This window comes from Taeniopygia guttata, chromosome 1A (assembly GCF_048771995.1).
Source record: "Taeniopygia guttata chromosome 1A, bTaeGut7.mat, whole genome shotgun sequence".
In the NCBI taxonomy this organism is placed as follows: domain Eukaryota; kingdom Metazoa; phylum Chordata; class Aves; order Passeriformes; family Estrildidae; genus Taeniopygia; species Taeniopygia guttata.
In genome coordinates this window covers 52,595,190-52,610,994 of record NC_133025.1, presented here as the reverse complement: position 1 = coordinate 52,610,994, position 15,805 = coordinate 52,595,190, and the positions used below count along the sequence as shown (strand labels likewise).

The following is a 15,805-nucleotide window of genomic DNA, read 5'->3' as shown; positions in this document are numbered from 1 at the left end:
AAATATATTATTTCTGATGCTGTGAAATAAAAGCAGACTTATTAATTTACCCAGGTTAAAGTTCTTCCAGTAGCCCAAATAAACTCTAATGTCAGGCTAATTACATGCATTTCACCAGTTTTGCATATTCACATTGCTCAAAGCAACACCACACAACACCAGTGGAACACTGATCATTTCCAACTCAACCCTACAAACCATTTGCACATATTGCATGCATTGCTCACTCGTGCTGCACTGCCCACAGCAGGAATCCGTAGTGCTTCCCCGAACACAGATCAAGCTTCATTTCGCCTCCTTGGGCATGCTTGAATACAGCTCTGAGGTGCCAGCTTTTACTGGGTTATTTAAACAGCATCTAGAGTTTTGCTGGGCAGATAAGAAGACTAAGTTGGGTGTGCAGTGAAACGAAGATACTGCTGTTTGTGCCAAACATTCAGTTTATGGCAATACTTCATAGGAATTGTTCCCCATAACAACTGAACTGTCATATCCTACAACTACATCCCAGGCAACCTCCCAGATGAATTCACTACGGCTGCTGTCTGATGTGCTCTACATACAAACGTCCAGAACTAACCAGATGTTCTCTATGTAAAACATTTGGTTTGAAACATGCAGTTCTTCTTTCCAAAAATCCATTACATTTGTTTAATGGACTCGCACAGTTCAACTAAAATTTCCTGGAGCAGACATTTGACTGCAACTCTACTCTACAAGCCCCATCTGCAAAAAGAAAAAATGAGAAAGAAAGAAAAGGCAAATGAGAATGCTTTACATGATTTATGCTGTCTTTATGATCAGCCAGTTCATAAAATACAAGCTCTGCTCTACAGACAATAACACAAATCGCTTTCAAGTGTATTGTTTAGTCCTTGCCTGTGTTAAGCAAATATTTCAATTGAAACAAAGGGCCAAACTCTACTCTTCAGCTTACAAGTGTTAACGCAACTGAGAGCAGCATTTTACCCACGTACATCACAGGGGATGCAATTTTTTTGTTTTATGCTCAGAGTTAGTGAGTAATGACATCCAATAATGATAACCAGTTACATTCACAGTTGCAGAGTTTTCCTTTCATCCAAGAAAGGCTTAAAAGAGGCTGAAGTACAGCATGAAATCCTTCTCCCTGATGAATTCCTTGTGAGCAACGCATAACCCAAAATGAGGCCTATCACAGGTTCCCTTAAGACCACATTTACATAATAAAATACCAGACAGAATGGAGGAATACTTTGTTTTACTGAAACACTGGTAGAAAACTCTCAAACTGTATACAGAAAAAAAACCCTGTAGTTGAAAAGGATAGCTAGTCTTTGGCCTGGATGCAAATGCACTGCACAGTCCAGCCTAAAGGCCCTCATTCCTCCCAGGCTGTGCTGACACAACTGAGTTGTATCAGGTGGTGCTCAACAGCGATGAGCTGTCTCCATGGCACAAGAGATGGTAGGCTTTTGAAAAAATTGGCACCATCCCTTCAAAGTGTGACGAGGACATTCATTTTAAGAGCAATTTTTTCTGAGATGGTTATACCCACACAAGGAATGGCTCAGCACAGTGCTGGAGCTGTGGTCGACCTCAGCTCTCTCCCCGTGGCTCCACCGCAGACTTTCTAGATGAACCTCAAGGAAACCACTCACCCTCCTGGAAGCCCAAAGCATGGCTGTAACAACTGGCTCCTACAGGAATTAGAGCTTAAACCCACAGATCACCATTTAATTGGTTCACCTCATTTTGGTGCCCTGAAGAGAATAACAACAGGACAAAGGAGTAGCATGAAGGATGCTATTGCTCATGTATAGTCCTGATTAGAAAGGGAAATCTTCCCAAGAGGGCAATGTGAACATCTTCAGTTACATCCCTACACAAGTCAGCTAAGCCTGCATTGCCTCCAGCAGGTATTTACAGGAATTTTCCAGGTTCCAGACCACATGGCATTAGAGCACATACCAGATGGGAAGGTTGCACTCTTCCCTCTTGCCCTCCCAAAGGCTGTTTTATTTCCTCTCAGCAAAACAACAGCCTGCGGCTCTGCCCTGCGGAATCCACTGCACCAGCTTGCTGTCCCCAGGCATCTCCAGGCACCTTTGCTCCTCCTTCCTGAGCTGCACTCTGCTGGGGAGGCCATAATGTTTGATTTGTGCAGTGGCAAAAATATGCAAATAAGTGACAGCTCTGAACACGTGCCTTGGAAGCTATTTCTTTAACAAATGCTTTGCTGTCTTCCCCTGTCAGACTTGTGTGCAAAGGACTTAACCTTTTTTTGTCAACAACAAAGCACTGTTTAACAAAAAGAAACATTTGCATAGCTACCACACAGCTCAAAAAAGTATTTCTACCCAACCCTTACTGCTATCTTTTGTGATTAAAAAAATATTCACATTCATTTTTAAAGTAACACTTGTACCTCAAATAAAAGCAGATATCTTTCACCATCAGGCATTTAATAGAGATTAGAAATACCACCAGAGATCAAATGCCTTATTGTGTACAGGAAACATGATATGAAGGCTTTGAGATCTCCATCAACAGCAGGACCCCAGTTTTTCTGATCTACCAAGGAATAGCTAAATTTAGTCCCTGAACTTGGTATCTTTTCGCAGGAACAATAAATTATTCTTTTTTTAAGCCTAATATCCCTTAATTAGTGTCTTTATTCTGAGGCAGTGCTGCTCAAGGCCAAACATGCTGACTCAGCTCCACGGCCCAGCCAGACATTAGGATAATTGCACGTCCCTCAAGCCGCCAGACCTCAGAACAAAGACACTGCTCCAGCCTTAAGTCATCCCATATGCGGCTGCTGCGCCAGAGTCACCGAGGGGCTCTGGGATCACCAATGTTCCCCAGGAAGGCCAGGCAACAGGGGAAGCACAGCCTGCCAACCACCAATGCTCCGTCACAAAGGCTGCCAGCCCCACACAAGGTGCAGCAGACCCTCCCATTCACCAGGCTGGTGTCTCAGGGACCCAGCAGCAAGGGCTCTCAGGCACCATGATGAAGGTGTAGTGAGGTGCAGTGGGAAATGCTGACAGTGAGAAGGCTCAGGAAGAATCCAGAAATTAACTGTTACATCAGGAGCATGCTAAGCTCAGCAATCTCAGCTGCAGCTTTCTTAATACTTGTAAAAAACAAGACCTACATTTATTTTGTGATGTTTGCATTGACTTACAACTGGTCGGGATGGTTTCACACACGCCAGCCATGCCAACCCCTTGTCCCATAGCTGCTCTGTGACTGGGCTTGTTTCATGTGAAAGGAACCACCCATTAAAGTATTTTATTATCTCCTACTCCGGTAAGGATAGAGCCTGGAAAAGTCCATACTTGAGCAAGACCCAGGACTTCCATTGCATCATGGACCAATGGCAGCTTTAAGGACTGATGGCTCATAAGCCATCAGAGCTAAGCAAATCCCATCTGTCTTTGGAGAGCTGAAGGATACAATGAGCTTATACCATGCAATAGTTTAACAGACTGAACTGACCCTTGGTCTGTAGTTGAAAATATAGAAATTATGGAGCTCAAATAAGAGTACAAGAACCATGGAAGATCAAGGGATGGTTACAACCTTGCCCCTCCATGCTTTGCAGCACACAGCAAAGGTTACAGGAGGGCCTCCACGTCTACTGAACATCTGGCATTTTTGGTGTGGGTCCAGGATGTTTGAGGGGTATGGCCAGACACAGTACACACACGGAGTACCTCACCCAGCCTCTGAGTGTTCAAAGGTCTAGGATCCTCTAATTTATACAATGTACTATGCTGCCTGTGAAGACACGGTGATAAAATATATTCTGTTTAAAAGCAGATACTTCTCAAATCATAACTTTCAGATGCTCGAAGTCTTTCATGTGGGTAAGACAAATGAGAGCCATAGAGACTGATTTTGTAGCCAGAGAGTACAGGAAGCAACAGCAGGAGAACACTATTGAAAGCCTGGATACACTTATGGCTTTAATGAATTGGTCATCAAATATAACAACACACATATGCAGTTTTTACCTTGCTTTGTAGTTCACTCCCCGCCCTCCCCAGCTATTCCCCAATATATCTAGCAAAGTGGAAATTATTTTCAGTTTAGTTTATTAAATGGACACACATGGTACTCACATCTGCTGGAAGATATTTGAAGGAAACGCTGACAAATATCATTTACATATTTAGTTGGAGACCTTTTCATCTGAGACATTTCCTCTGACATATTAAATATCCTAAGTACATCGACCCATCAGTGCTAATGACAAGAGGTTTTTCTATAAAGTGTCTGGTACACACCTGGGCAATTTAGGGACAAATCCCGACTTATGGAGGAGGCAAGAAGGACGTGCTCTTGTAGGTCAGAGATTCCCATGCGAATGTGCAAACCATCAACACAAAACATCCGAGATGGGCACTGGCTGCAGCCTCCAGCCTGACCCACGCCAGGAGATGCTGAGGCTCTGGCCAGCACACTGAGGAGCCACCACTGGCTTTTGCTATCCATGCTGTGAGCTCCTATCCCACCCCAAGCCTGGAGGCAAACCTGCACCTCTGGCTTCAGAAGATCATTCAGAGCTGTGGCAGAAAATATTGTTTGGTCCCGCTTTAGAGGAAAACATACAAGACAACAGTAAGTAGAACAGCGTCCTGCTGAGAGGAGCATGGTTGCACAGCAAGGGGAGGTTCTTCGACATCAGCATCCCAGTTGATGTAGACAGAGAGTACATTAGTGTGGTACAAGCGGGAGAGACTAGAACCAGGCAGATGCTCGTCTCAAACCGAAGGTCATCAACCAGCCTCTGAAAGCCTGGTACACAGCTTTTGGAAACGTGTCCCATAGGCTCTACATCTGGATAACCATGGCTGTACACATGTTCACCTGCTGGTGTTCAGGGCTGATACACCCAGAGCTGGTTTTCAACCCACACATGTGTCATTCTTCCTTGGAACTGTTGTGGCCACTGTGTGCCTCCTCCCAATTCCTCACTCCAGCAGAGACTCTAGTTACTTATTTACCAGACAAAACACAGACTAACTACAATTACAGTTCTGTGAAGAATAAACAATTGTTCACAAGAACTGAATATTCCACATGGTTTTATTCAACATGTATGACCCCGAACTACAATATATACAATAACTGTCTCCACAAGGCAAATCCACACTGTGGTTCCTAAAAAAAAAATAATAATTTTTAGAACACATGCCATTAAAAATGCAGTACATTTTAGCAATATCTAATTAAAGACTTTGTACAAGCAATTTCCATTCTCTTGTGTTCTCTAGCACATGGTGCTGTGAAACCATTTGTAAAAACACTTAGGCATTTTATAGTGTTTTAGCTGAAAGCTACATTAAAAACATTGGCTCAACTTCTGTTGTGAAATTTCACATGTAGAGGGAATCACACTATGTATGCATCAAGCCATAATGTGTCCTGTTCATTAGTTTAACCTTCCCATATTAACCCCTCCAGAAAGGAATACACTGAGACACAGGAAGTTAATTATCTGCCCAAAATTGCTCAATCTAATGCAGGAGAAAAAAAAAAAATGCAAGTCTCTGGACATTTTTAATTTCTTCACCTGTAAGGAAGTGCAACATCATTGAAAGAGTATCACTTGATCTTCATTCAAAGCTCAAAGAACATGCTGTTCTTTAATTTGGTACAAGATTTGACAAACTAATATATTCAGATGACCCCTTACTGGCTAGTCATTAATTCAGACTTTCATACCACTGACCCATACTTCCCTGACCAAATCTGCTTCTCCAACAGAAATTCTCAGTGCAGAAAACTAGTAATCTGTTCCAGTGCCTTCCTCCTGATGACCTTCATGCTATAATCAGTGTTTTTCTGTCTGCACCCCTTAATGTTAAGGTTTTCTTTGGCATTTCAATTATCCAAGTGTTTATATGAAGACTGCAGCAATTTGATACAAGGTAGTAACTCCTATGGTAATAAAGCCCACAATATTCACTGTGAATTACATTAGAATAATTCCAGTGGGTTTCTTTCCATTTGCTGCTATTTTTTAAACCACAATTTCGGAACACATCTAATAGCTAAGGGTAGAACAAATAACAAATTAACAGCAAAACTATTTTCAAACCCATATACTCTTTCCAACTTCTATTCATTCCAGATCTAGAATTTCCATGCATGCAGAGGATGACCCGAGTTTCACTAACACGCCTTCAGCACCATGAAAACACTGCCCAGATTTGCTCACATTACGAGTCCCTAAAGGAACTCAGTTTAAACATCTTAAATAAATAAATAAATACATACATACATACACGCAAAAGATTCAGGTGATATGTTTTGTAAAAATCCCTTTTGCCCTGAAGAACCTCTGGGCCCATGTGAGTGCAGCAGGGCAGGAGAGGTGCCCGCAGCAGCCCCCACAGGCTGCACAGATCCCGCTGGCAGCCAGCTTGGGAGCAGGGAGCAGAGCTGCGCGCCCTGCGCGGGTCACCGCGCTGGCACACACAACAAAGCAGGAGGCAGCTGAGTACAAAAGGGCCAGGAATGGAGACCGATGCTGGATGTCACACAGGGACAAAAGCCTCGGGTAAAGAGAGAGGCCAGGAGGCAGGACAGGCTGAGCTCTGCAAGAGGAGGGTGTCATCCACAGGATTCTGATGTTACATAGTCTACATGTCTGGATGAATCAGGGTCCTGGCTGTGCACTCAAAACTACTTGAAAATTTCGGTGATTTTGGCTTGAATTGGCAAGTTTTTCACTTCTCGTGTATAAAATGGGGTAGTAATACAAGCTATTGTTACTATAATTGAAGTGTATTATCAGAGCTGTGGAAGCCACATTCATGAATCAGGAACCTGCTAAGCAAAGTACTGTACAGACGCTTCACATCACAGCAGCATTGTGTAGATACTTATCCCTGTGTCTGCTACAAAGGAAGATGTCTTAGTAAGAGCAACAAAGAACTTCAAAAGAAATAAACAGATTCTGTGTCATATTTGGACATTATCCTGCAGAAGATGCACACCGAGAAATCAAGATAAAAATCAATATGATGCAGTGACTGAAGTGCTAACTGAAGAAATTCTCAAGGGAAAAAATGGAAATATATTATTAAAGATTAAAAACAAAATCACATGCATCAGAGGGATACTGACATTTCCTGTGATATTGACAGCGCAGGTGAGAGAACAAATGTTTCACCTGGCTTTCACTGCCCTCAGCGACCCACAAGTACACTATTATCCTGTTATAAGGAACTCTTAAAAACCACACTCCAAACAAATGGTTGCGTGGCCAACAAGGCCTTAATCACTGACATGACAGAGCTATCATTGTTGATGTTCATGTTTTGGTTTTGTCGTGATATGGAGAAATACAATCAGCAAAGCAAAAGTCTTCCTTTCATGTCATCTGTTGCTGTTCCAGGTTTCAAAAACCCTGCTTGACCCTTCAAATACATCAGGAAGCAGACCTGCTTCAAAGAGAAGATTTGCACTGCAGTCGTAAATAGAAAAAATCAGCTGCTTTAAAGTTTGAGGGTTTTTTACAAGATTTTGATCCAGAAACAAATTTCATTTGGCAATATCCTTCTACCTGCACTTATTATGCAAAGGAGATAAATAATACACGGCAGCCACCACACATAACATGCCTGTCCAAATATGCACCACGTGCCTGTTCTTCATGTTGGGCTGCTGCTTGTCATCAATTCCCAAAATAATTAACTTTCTGGAGGAACAGCTGGAGGAGAATAGTGCTTCCTCCACCTGCTGGTGAGGAGGAAGAAAAGATGTTGTGGCTCAGGCAGAAAGAAGGAAATGAAGGAGGAGGGGAGGCAGGCTCCTGCAGCTACTCCCCATTGCCTCCCAAGTGCAGCCTAGGGAGAGAAAGGGAGACAAACTTCCTGGGTTTTGCAAACAGCAAATAGAAAACGCCTATCTGTAATCTAAATTTGCATTCTAATGAGTATTTACTCCAGTGGAATAATTTACTCAAAGAAGAATCCAGCAGCATTTACCACCTTCGTGCACCGTGCACAGAACCAGCCAGAGGTGTTCAATACACACCTTAAATAAGGCTGAAATAAGCATAACTGTGGATTTCTTGGCTAGCAAACATTGAATACATAACAGAAACAAAAGTTCCATTCTTTGATTTAACATGTGCAAGATGACAAGTGGAAAAAACACCCATAGAAACATCAACATGAGTGTTACTTCACAGGCTTGAGATACCATCTCTTCATCCTTACACTTGCTAACAGGTGCCTTAATTTAAAATGTTGTAAGTTAGAACTGTGTATACTGAGACAGCACTAATGAAGAAACCTTCCTGGCAAAATTAGGCACCTCATACATCATATACCAGGCAATATTTTAACTGCTCCATGCAGCATGCAATACTGTCTGTAGTCACTGTGGTAACTAATGCACAAATTAATCTAAGTTGTTTCCAATAACAAACCAAATGTATCATACAATCTACCCCGGAGCTTTATGGCAGGAAACTTCATGATCACATTCCACTGCGTTATAAGGAAAGACAATAAAGTTAAGAGGAATAACAATTTGAATAAACCTGTAACCTGCTAACACGTGCCAAATACTACTTTCATTAAAGTCAACAGAAATCCTGCTATTGATTTCCAATGGCATAGGATTAAAGCACATCTGTACTTTGCGTTGAACTATCTTCTCACCTTGGTTTTACTTTATTTACCCAAACCACCCAGTTTATTTAATTTCTAAGCTCTGTTTATACAGATGACAACAAATCCAAAGCTTGTGCTTCACATTAAAAGCCTGGCTAATCACGCAAACCCCTTTATTAAATTCCATGCAGCTAAAGAAATTCTTGACAGACAAGAGAAGTGGAAAGGCTAAAGAGGAGAATTGCTTGAACACTGATGAATGGGAACATAAGGTCCAGCTTTGCAATCTGTTACCATACAGCTTCAAATACCTGCTTACCACTGAGTAAAGAAAGTGATGATCAGCTAAACCAGTAACAGAATAAGAAGCAAACAGCCTGGACGAGGGCACCTTAGGACTCATGCTGCCAGTTGCAATAGGATGGGCATTGGACATAGTGCAACTAGCAGTGCCGGCCACATCCCCTGCTCTGTGCATCCCCTGCTGGACACGGCAGTATCTGGTCTAACCTGCTCATGGATAATGCAAATACTGCCACTAATAAGAACTGAGAAGAGGAAAGGGAAGAGAAAGAGGGGTGGAAAAAACAAAGAAAAGCTGCCCCTCTCAGTCATCTCCCGTCACTTCTCTTATCTCACCCATGGAAAGGAATCAGTGTTCAATGTAACAGCCAGACAAGGGAACTGTCAGGAAACAAGAAGCGTTTTCCATTCACTGAGATCTGGCTGGATTCCTGACAACTAGCTTTTATTCTGCAAGCAGACAAACTGTGGATATTTTACATACACTCACAGATGTTACAGTTCAAATAGACACGTTACACCAGAGCTCGCCTGCAGACTAGTTAATAATTACGAAGTGCCACACGCCAAGGCTTGCATTACTCCAGTAAAAAACTCACACCCTGGTAAGGACTTGTTCAGCTTCTACATACTAGCTGATACAGCGAATGTTACATTTTTATGGCATTTAAGATTGCAAAGGTATTCTGATTTTCACTCTCTCCATTTCAAGATGGCATTAGCCATATAAATTCAGTTCAGACCATAACATCGAAGTAACCTTTAACCGTGCAGCTGAAGAGCTTGACAGTTGGCAAAATATGGGAAGACCTAGTGTGTTCTTAAGTTAGATGAGACACACATCTAGCTACTCTACATCCATTCCTCTGTGAGAGCTCTTTCCAAAGCCAAATCTCATGGTACATTACTGCCGCCCTTTTTTCGTTAATTTCTCAACTCCTTGAAAAGAGATGTTTTCTTATTTGCTTATTTACTACATTTTATAATGCAACTCAAAATTAATCTACTTTAAAAATAATAGTTAGCATACAATATAGCCTGAAGCTTTTGTTAGCCTGAAGTTGTAAAACAGCCAAGACAGCAAACTTTAAAAATCATGGACTTAGAGTGAGCATGTGCAGAGATGTCCATCTCTGGTTTCTCTTTAGCTAGCCTCCAAATGAGCTAATAAACTGAAAGCATATATGATATGACTCTACAACTTGGCTGGAACTCTCATTTTCACTGTCGACTCAAAGATATTCAGTTGCTAAGTAAGTGTTCCTTATTAAAGTCATAGCATCTGAAATTTCATTTTCTGTTTTACAGATCCTTCTGCCTCTGGGTGCATGTTGAGCTCCCCAGCAACCGAAAGGGAAAGGTAAATGTAACGTCACAGGGGAAATGCCTTGCTTTTAGATGAAGTCTAGTGAAAACTCATATAGTGCACTTCAGGACAAAGACCTCTGTAGAAAACCCCCTATTTCTTTCACACAACAATGCCTGCCTCTCATTCGCCTGCCCTCTGTGGATAGCTACGTATTTCTGGGAAGGAAAAATGACAATAATTCTGACTAACGTGTAGATTGCTTCAGCTGCATTTCTGTGCCCGGCTGGAGCGCTGCACCAGTGAGGAAATGCTGAAGCTGAGTTATTGCTGGACAATCCCCGGGCTGCTTGAAGTCTCAAGCCAGCCGGCACCGCTGAGCGCTGAAATGGATCATAAAAACCAATGGGGTGGGCTGCAGTCCCTGCAATTTTTTTAGGTGTCAGCAAAGTTCAGCTTACAAAAGTATGAGCGAATCACAGCATTTTTAACCAGAGAAGCAAACCTTTTCCCTTCTGACAGTACTTTGTGAGTGGTGCTGGTTAGCCAGGGGATGTGACAGGTTTCTCCAAAACACGAATTTCCACTGGGGAAAAAACTAGTCACAGTGGACGTGCAAGTAAAAAAAAAAAAAAAAAAAAAAAAAAAAAAAAAAACACCAGAAAAAAAACAATGTCACCCTAATTTTCCAATAATAACACATCCCTTCAAAATGTACCAGTGTGCTACTACAGTACCTCCACCACTCCTCTGAGATGAAAGCCTCTCTGCAGGGTGGGCACTCTGAACAAAGCCGCGGATCGCAGGCACGGGTGGGATGCTGAGCGGGTCTGCGCCTCGGCACCACCCGCCAGCCCCGCACACAGACGGGGCTCCTAAGGGGATGCACCCGGCCGGCTCTGTTCCGAAATCGGCGTTGGAATATGATCTTATATATACCTGTATATATAAGAGTAAATAGAAGAGAAAGAGGCAGGGAGAAGCCGCTCTGTTGCCTTACCACTCTGCCAGAGAACCTCTCGATGGCCCGCTTGACTTTGCCATAGGTGCCTTTGCCCAAGGTCTCCTGCAGCTCGTAGCGATGCTTCAGGTTGTGCTTGTGGTGATGCCGTTTCACCCCCTGCTGCTTCCGAGCCGCCGTTACCTCCGGGGACGGAGCCACCCGGACCGGCTCCTCCATGGCCGCCGCCGCCTCGCCGCCGCCGCCGGGCGGGCCGGGGCCGCAGGAGGAGCAGCGGGGCTGCGCGGGGCTGGGGCTGCTGCTGCCGCGGGCGGCCGCCTCGGCGCCCTCCATGCCCGGCGGCGGCGGGCACGGTGTGAGCGCCCCGCCGGCCTCGCCGCCTCTGCCTCGGCCCCGCGCCCGCGCCGGCACCACGGGGCGCGGCGGGCGGGGCGGGCCGGGGGGCGGCGGCGGCGCCCCCGCTCCCCGCCCCTTCCCCGGCGGCGGCACCGGCGTGGGGCGGCCCCTCCGCCCGGCCCGCCCCGCCCGAGAGCCGCGGCCGGGGCGGCGGCTGCGGGGGTCGCTGCGTGGGGCGCTCCTTTGTGCGCCGGGGGGACCGGGGCTCCGCGGAGGCTCTCCCGGGCCGCGCCTCAGCGGGGCCGAGCCCGGCGCCGCCGCGGCCCCGGGCTGAGCCCCTGGGCCCCGCGGGGCCGGGACCGCGGCTCCGCCTCGCCTCAGCCCGGCCCGCGGGTCTGGCGTGTGCACCTGCAGGGACGGCGGGCAGGGGCTCGAGAGAGCATGCACCAAATATAGGTCTGGAAAGTTTTTCCGTAAAACGTCTGATTTTCCCCATTCACCAAGCGGGCGAGGGTTTCCTGTAGGGTTTCCATGTTGGTGGAGCTGGCAGAAAAACTCGGGCACACCCAGGTGCCGCCTGTCCTTGGCATGGGCAGGCACTGTTTGTCTGCTCCACAAGGTTTTTGCCGGTGAGAAACCTTCCTGAGCCCAGTCCTGCTGTGGTTGACTTGCAAATTTGCGCCAAGAGCTGAGGAACACCGTGACTGCTTTGGGGAGCTTTGAAATACAAATAAATGCATCGGGTTTGTGCTTTCTCCATTTTAAAGTAAGGCTGATTTCTTTCACAAAGACAGCTTGAAAACTTAAACCAACACAGACAGAGAAATTTTGCCAAGGTTAAGACGAATCAGATGTTCCCTTTAGAGAAGAAGCCATCCCCAAGTGCATGGCCAGAGAAGGCAGATGGTCGCTTGTAGCAGAAGTGGGAAATTTGCATGGGGTGGAATTATTCTGGCATTCTCCACTCTGGCCAGTTTTCTGGACCAACACAAAGGCTTTCAGGTGAGAGCCCTGGTTCAGTGTCTCTTCCCCACTGACTGTTTTTAAGGTGCAGATTACAGCTGGGGTTGTCTGCTCTGCAAAGATAACACACAGACCTTTTGAAATCTTGAGTTCCACTTTGTGGTTAAAGCAATATCGAGGCACAGAATTTCGGGAGCCGATAGCCCCATCCCTCTGGTTTGCTGGGGGAGTGTTAGCACAGAAGCTGATCCATGTGCTCAGCCAGTTTTACTGGCTGGCTCCTGCAAAGGCTCAGGTCTGTCAAAGGCAACTAACCCTGGAGTTATCAAGGTGATGGGGTGACACCCAGGCACCAGCTTTGGTGAGGATTCTTGTTTAGTTCCTCTAACTCACTGGGCCTGTGTGTAAAGCTGGGTTTCTGCAAGGTTTCTTCCTGAGACCATGAACACTCTGCCCTGAGTTTGGAGCCTTAGCTTCTCTGACTTGAACATGAAAACAGAAGTTTCTCTGTAATTACATCACTACACCTTCATTTTAAGATCAGCAAAAGTGTCAAGTTGGCTCAAGGCAAGTCTGCCTAGGGCAGTACCCTGTTCTTGGCAGGAGCAAGCACCATGCCACAAGGGTTGAAAAAGACAGAAAGAATCCTGCAGCATTCAGAAGAAACATCCTATGCTGGCTTTTTGATCTTTGGAAGCTCAATATTGATCAAAGTCTGGGAGCATGGAATTTAACATCTCTTTCACAGAATGCACCAGAAAGTTTTCCTCCTGTAGCCTCTTCCTTTATCTTCAATGTGGAAAGGACAAAAATTCTGTGGCCTTCTCTTTGTAAGAAGCAAGATGACATTTGTAGCTTGGAGGTTATTGTTGTTTCAATGCTCTGAAGTGCTGTTGCATTCCCCCCAGCTGGCACAGAATAAAGCAGTGCCTGGGCTACCTGGACATGGACAGAGGGACATCTGCTGCTTCCATGCCCCCAGTTTGAAACCCACTTACGCAGCTCTTCTCACATTTGAGGGGATGCCTCAAGAGACATCCATGTGTAGGAATGCAGGACAGACCTGCTGCAAGTAAGGACTGGCACAGGGGTGGGAATGCAGCAGCTGCAAGAGGCAGGAGGGACCTAGGAGAGGGGCTGGCAGCACAGGGAACATGAAGGGTGTCCTTGACTGCCAGGAGAAGTGAAAGATTGTCCTGGCATGTGTTCACCTCTGCACAACTTCACTTAAGTAGATTAAATCAGAGTCCCGGTCTTGCTGAGTGCCAGGGGTGCAGCAGTCTGTCAAGATGACAGTGAGAACTGGCTGGTGGTTTTGCATGTCCAGTGCAAGCCCTAGTGCCACCAAAGAGGGGAGCAGCCCGGATCCTGCTCTGACCTGTGCCAGCTGCCGGTGCTGCAGGAGCAGCTCAGGACTGGCTGGGGCCCCCCAGAGGCAGCAGGGAAGTGTCCAGCTATGTCAGTCAGCCTGGAAGCTCCCTTCAGGCTGAAACTCACTATAGCCTGTATTCAGGCCCGTTATACCTCCTGAATAGCAGGAAAGCGTGAATGCCCATGGGGAAAAGAGGTTTCATTGTGTTGTACTCATAAGCATTGTTAATATCCCCAGGAGTGGTCCCTTCTAGCTGCTTGGAAGCATACATCATCATTTTCATGGAAATCATCAGTTTCAAGGAAATATGCCATAAATCATTGCTATATATTAGATTGTGATTGGAGAGACAGACAGCATAATAAATTACCAAAACCTCCAAAATTAAAACTAATGATTTTGTAATGTAATAAGCACAGGTACTATGTTGCATGAGAAATACCACTTTTCCTTTTAAATTTCTATGATCTTAAATGTGAAGCCAGTGGGCATTGAGCAAATCAGATATGTAAATTGAAACTAGACAAAAGAAACTTTCTGTGCTCATGTGTAATAGCAATGATAATTGAAAATAACGATAAATATATTTGATAAGTATACTTCTATATATACATATGTTTGAATGTATCACAAACATACAGAGATGTTTCCTTTCAATTTTTAGCAAGTCCATGTGAAACATTTAGTGTTTCATTGTTTCTGAGATAAACATTTGGTAAGAATTTCAGTTCTTTGAGTTTATAGACACCACTAGGGAATTCTTCATTTCTGTCAGTATTATTTTACATAACTGCTTTTCCTTATCCACAAAAAGGAATTATCCTCCTATTGAAACCATGAGACTTCTGCTAGCCAACTTCAAAGGAAATAGGACTAAGCTCTAATTTGGAAAACAATATTGGAGGATATGTTGTACCAAATCTAAACTGTACAGATTATCACAATAACAAAAAGCCATTGATTTCAGCAGGCTTACTTTCCTGAAGTAATATGAGTTGGAAAATGATCTTAAAAGATTGCAACATGTGAGCAGTAAAAAATCGTTATAAAATTTAGTGCATTTTTAGGATTAATTTTACCATGAACTTTCAAAACAGCACAACTTGTTTTCTATCTGGCATAGAGACACTCAGGATAAAAAATACCATTCGCTTAATAGAACTCAGTCAAATATTTAGAGCTCCTCAAAAAATTGACAGCTTCTATAATGAGAAATGAGTTTCATAGAGCTGATATTAATTCATTCCATGTATTGAGCTAAATAAAACCAAACAAAACAGGATTTCAAAGATACTTTCTAAAATACTTAATTTACCAACTGAGGCCAGGTACTGTCTGTGCAAGGATTGTGCATATGGCAACTTAACTTGGTGAGATGGTCTCATCTGTACTCAGACTTTTTACTCTTCAGCATTTTCCAGTGTTTGTGAATTGTTTAACAGTGTTGTTACCACCCTTACACAGATTGGCTTCCAGTTGAATATGTTCCTTGACTGTTCTCCACAGTGTAAGATAGAGGAAAGAGAAGAAATGAGTACTAAAGGGATTCCTGGATGCAATGGACATGTGTTCTAGGATACTAATATGCTGCTCCCTTAGGTTACAGTCCTCTCTGCTGAGCTCTGTAATCTGTACATGGAGAAAAACATAACCATAGTTAAGCCAATTGAGTTCCTTTGACTGCTCATGTTTGATGATCAAGCTCAATGTGGGTGTATGCATTTGCTGGACCAAGCTTCAGTGTTCAGCACTGTCCAGACTGCAAATCTAAAGATGACATGACTTTCAAATCATTGGAACATACTGGCAGGCAAAACTGGAGGACATTCTCTCAATGGAACTGTCTCTTCTGTGTTAAGTACCTGCTGAGAGACAGCTTTTTGGTCTGATGCAGTGAAAGCATGTTAATGTGTTCCACTAAAGGATAGGGATTATCCTTTAGAAAG

General features: G+C 44.3%; 1 protein-coding gene across 1 annotated transcript in view; it reads right to left on the bottom strand.

Moving 5' to 3' along the window:
* The window catches only part of NUAK1 (NUAK family kinase 1), a 46,788-nt gene extending 35,167 nt beyond the window's left edge, over positions 1-11,621 (bottom strand). Inside the window, exon 1 of the mRNA XM_002196646.7 lies at positions 11,228-11,621. Coding sequence (XP_002196682.2) covers positions 11,228-11,521 — 294 coding nt within the window. The 5' untranslated portion in view covers positions 11,522-11,621. The remainder of the gene's footprint in view (positions 1-11,227) is intronic.
* Positions 11,622-15,805: the final 4,184 nt, after the last annotated feature.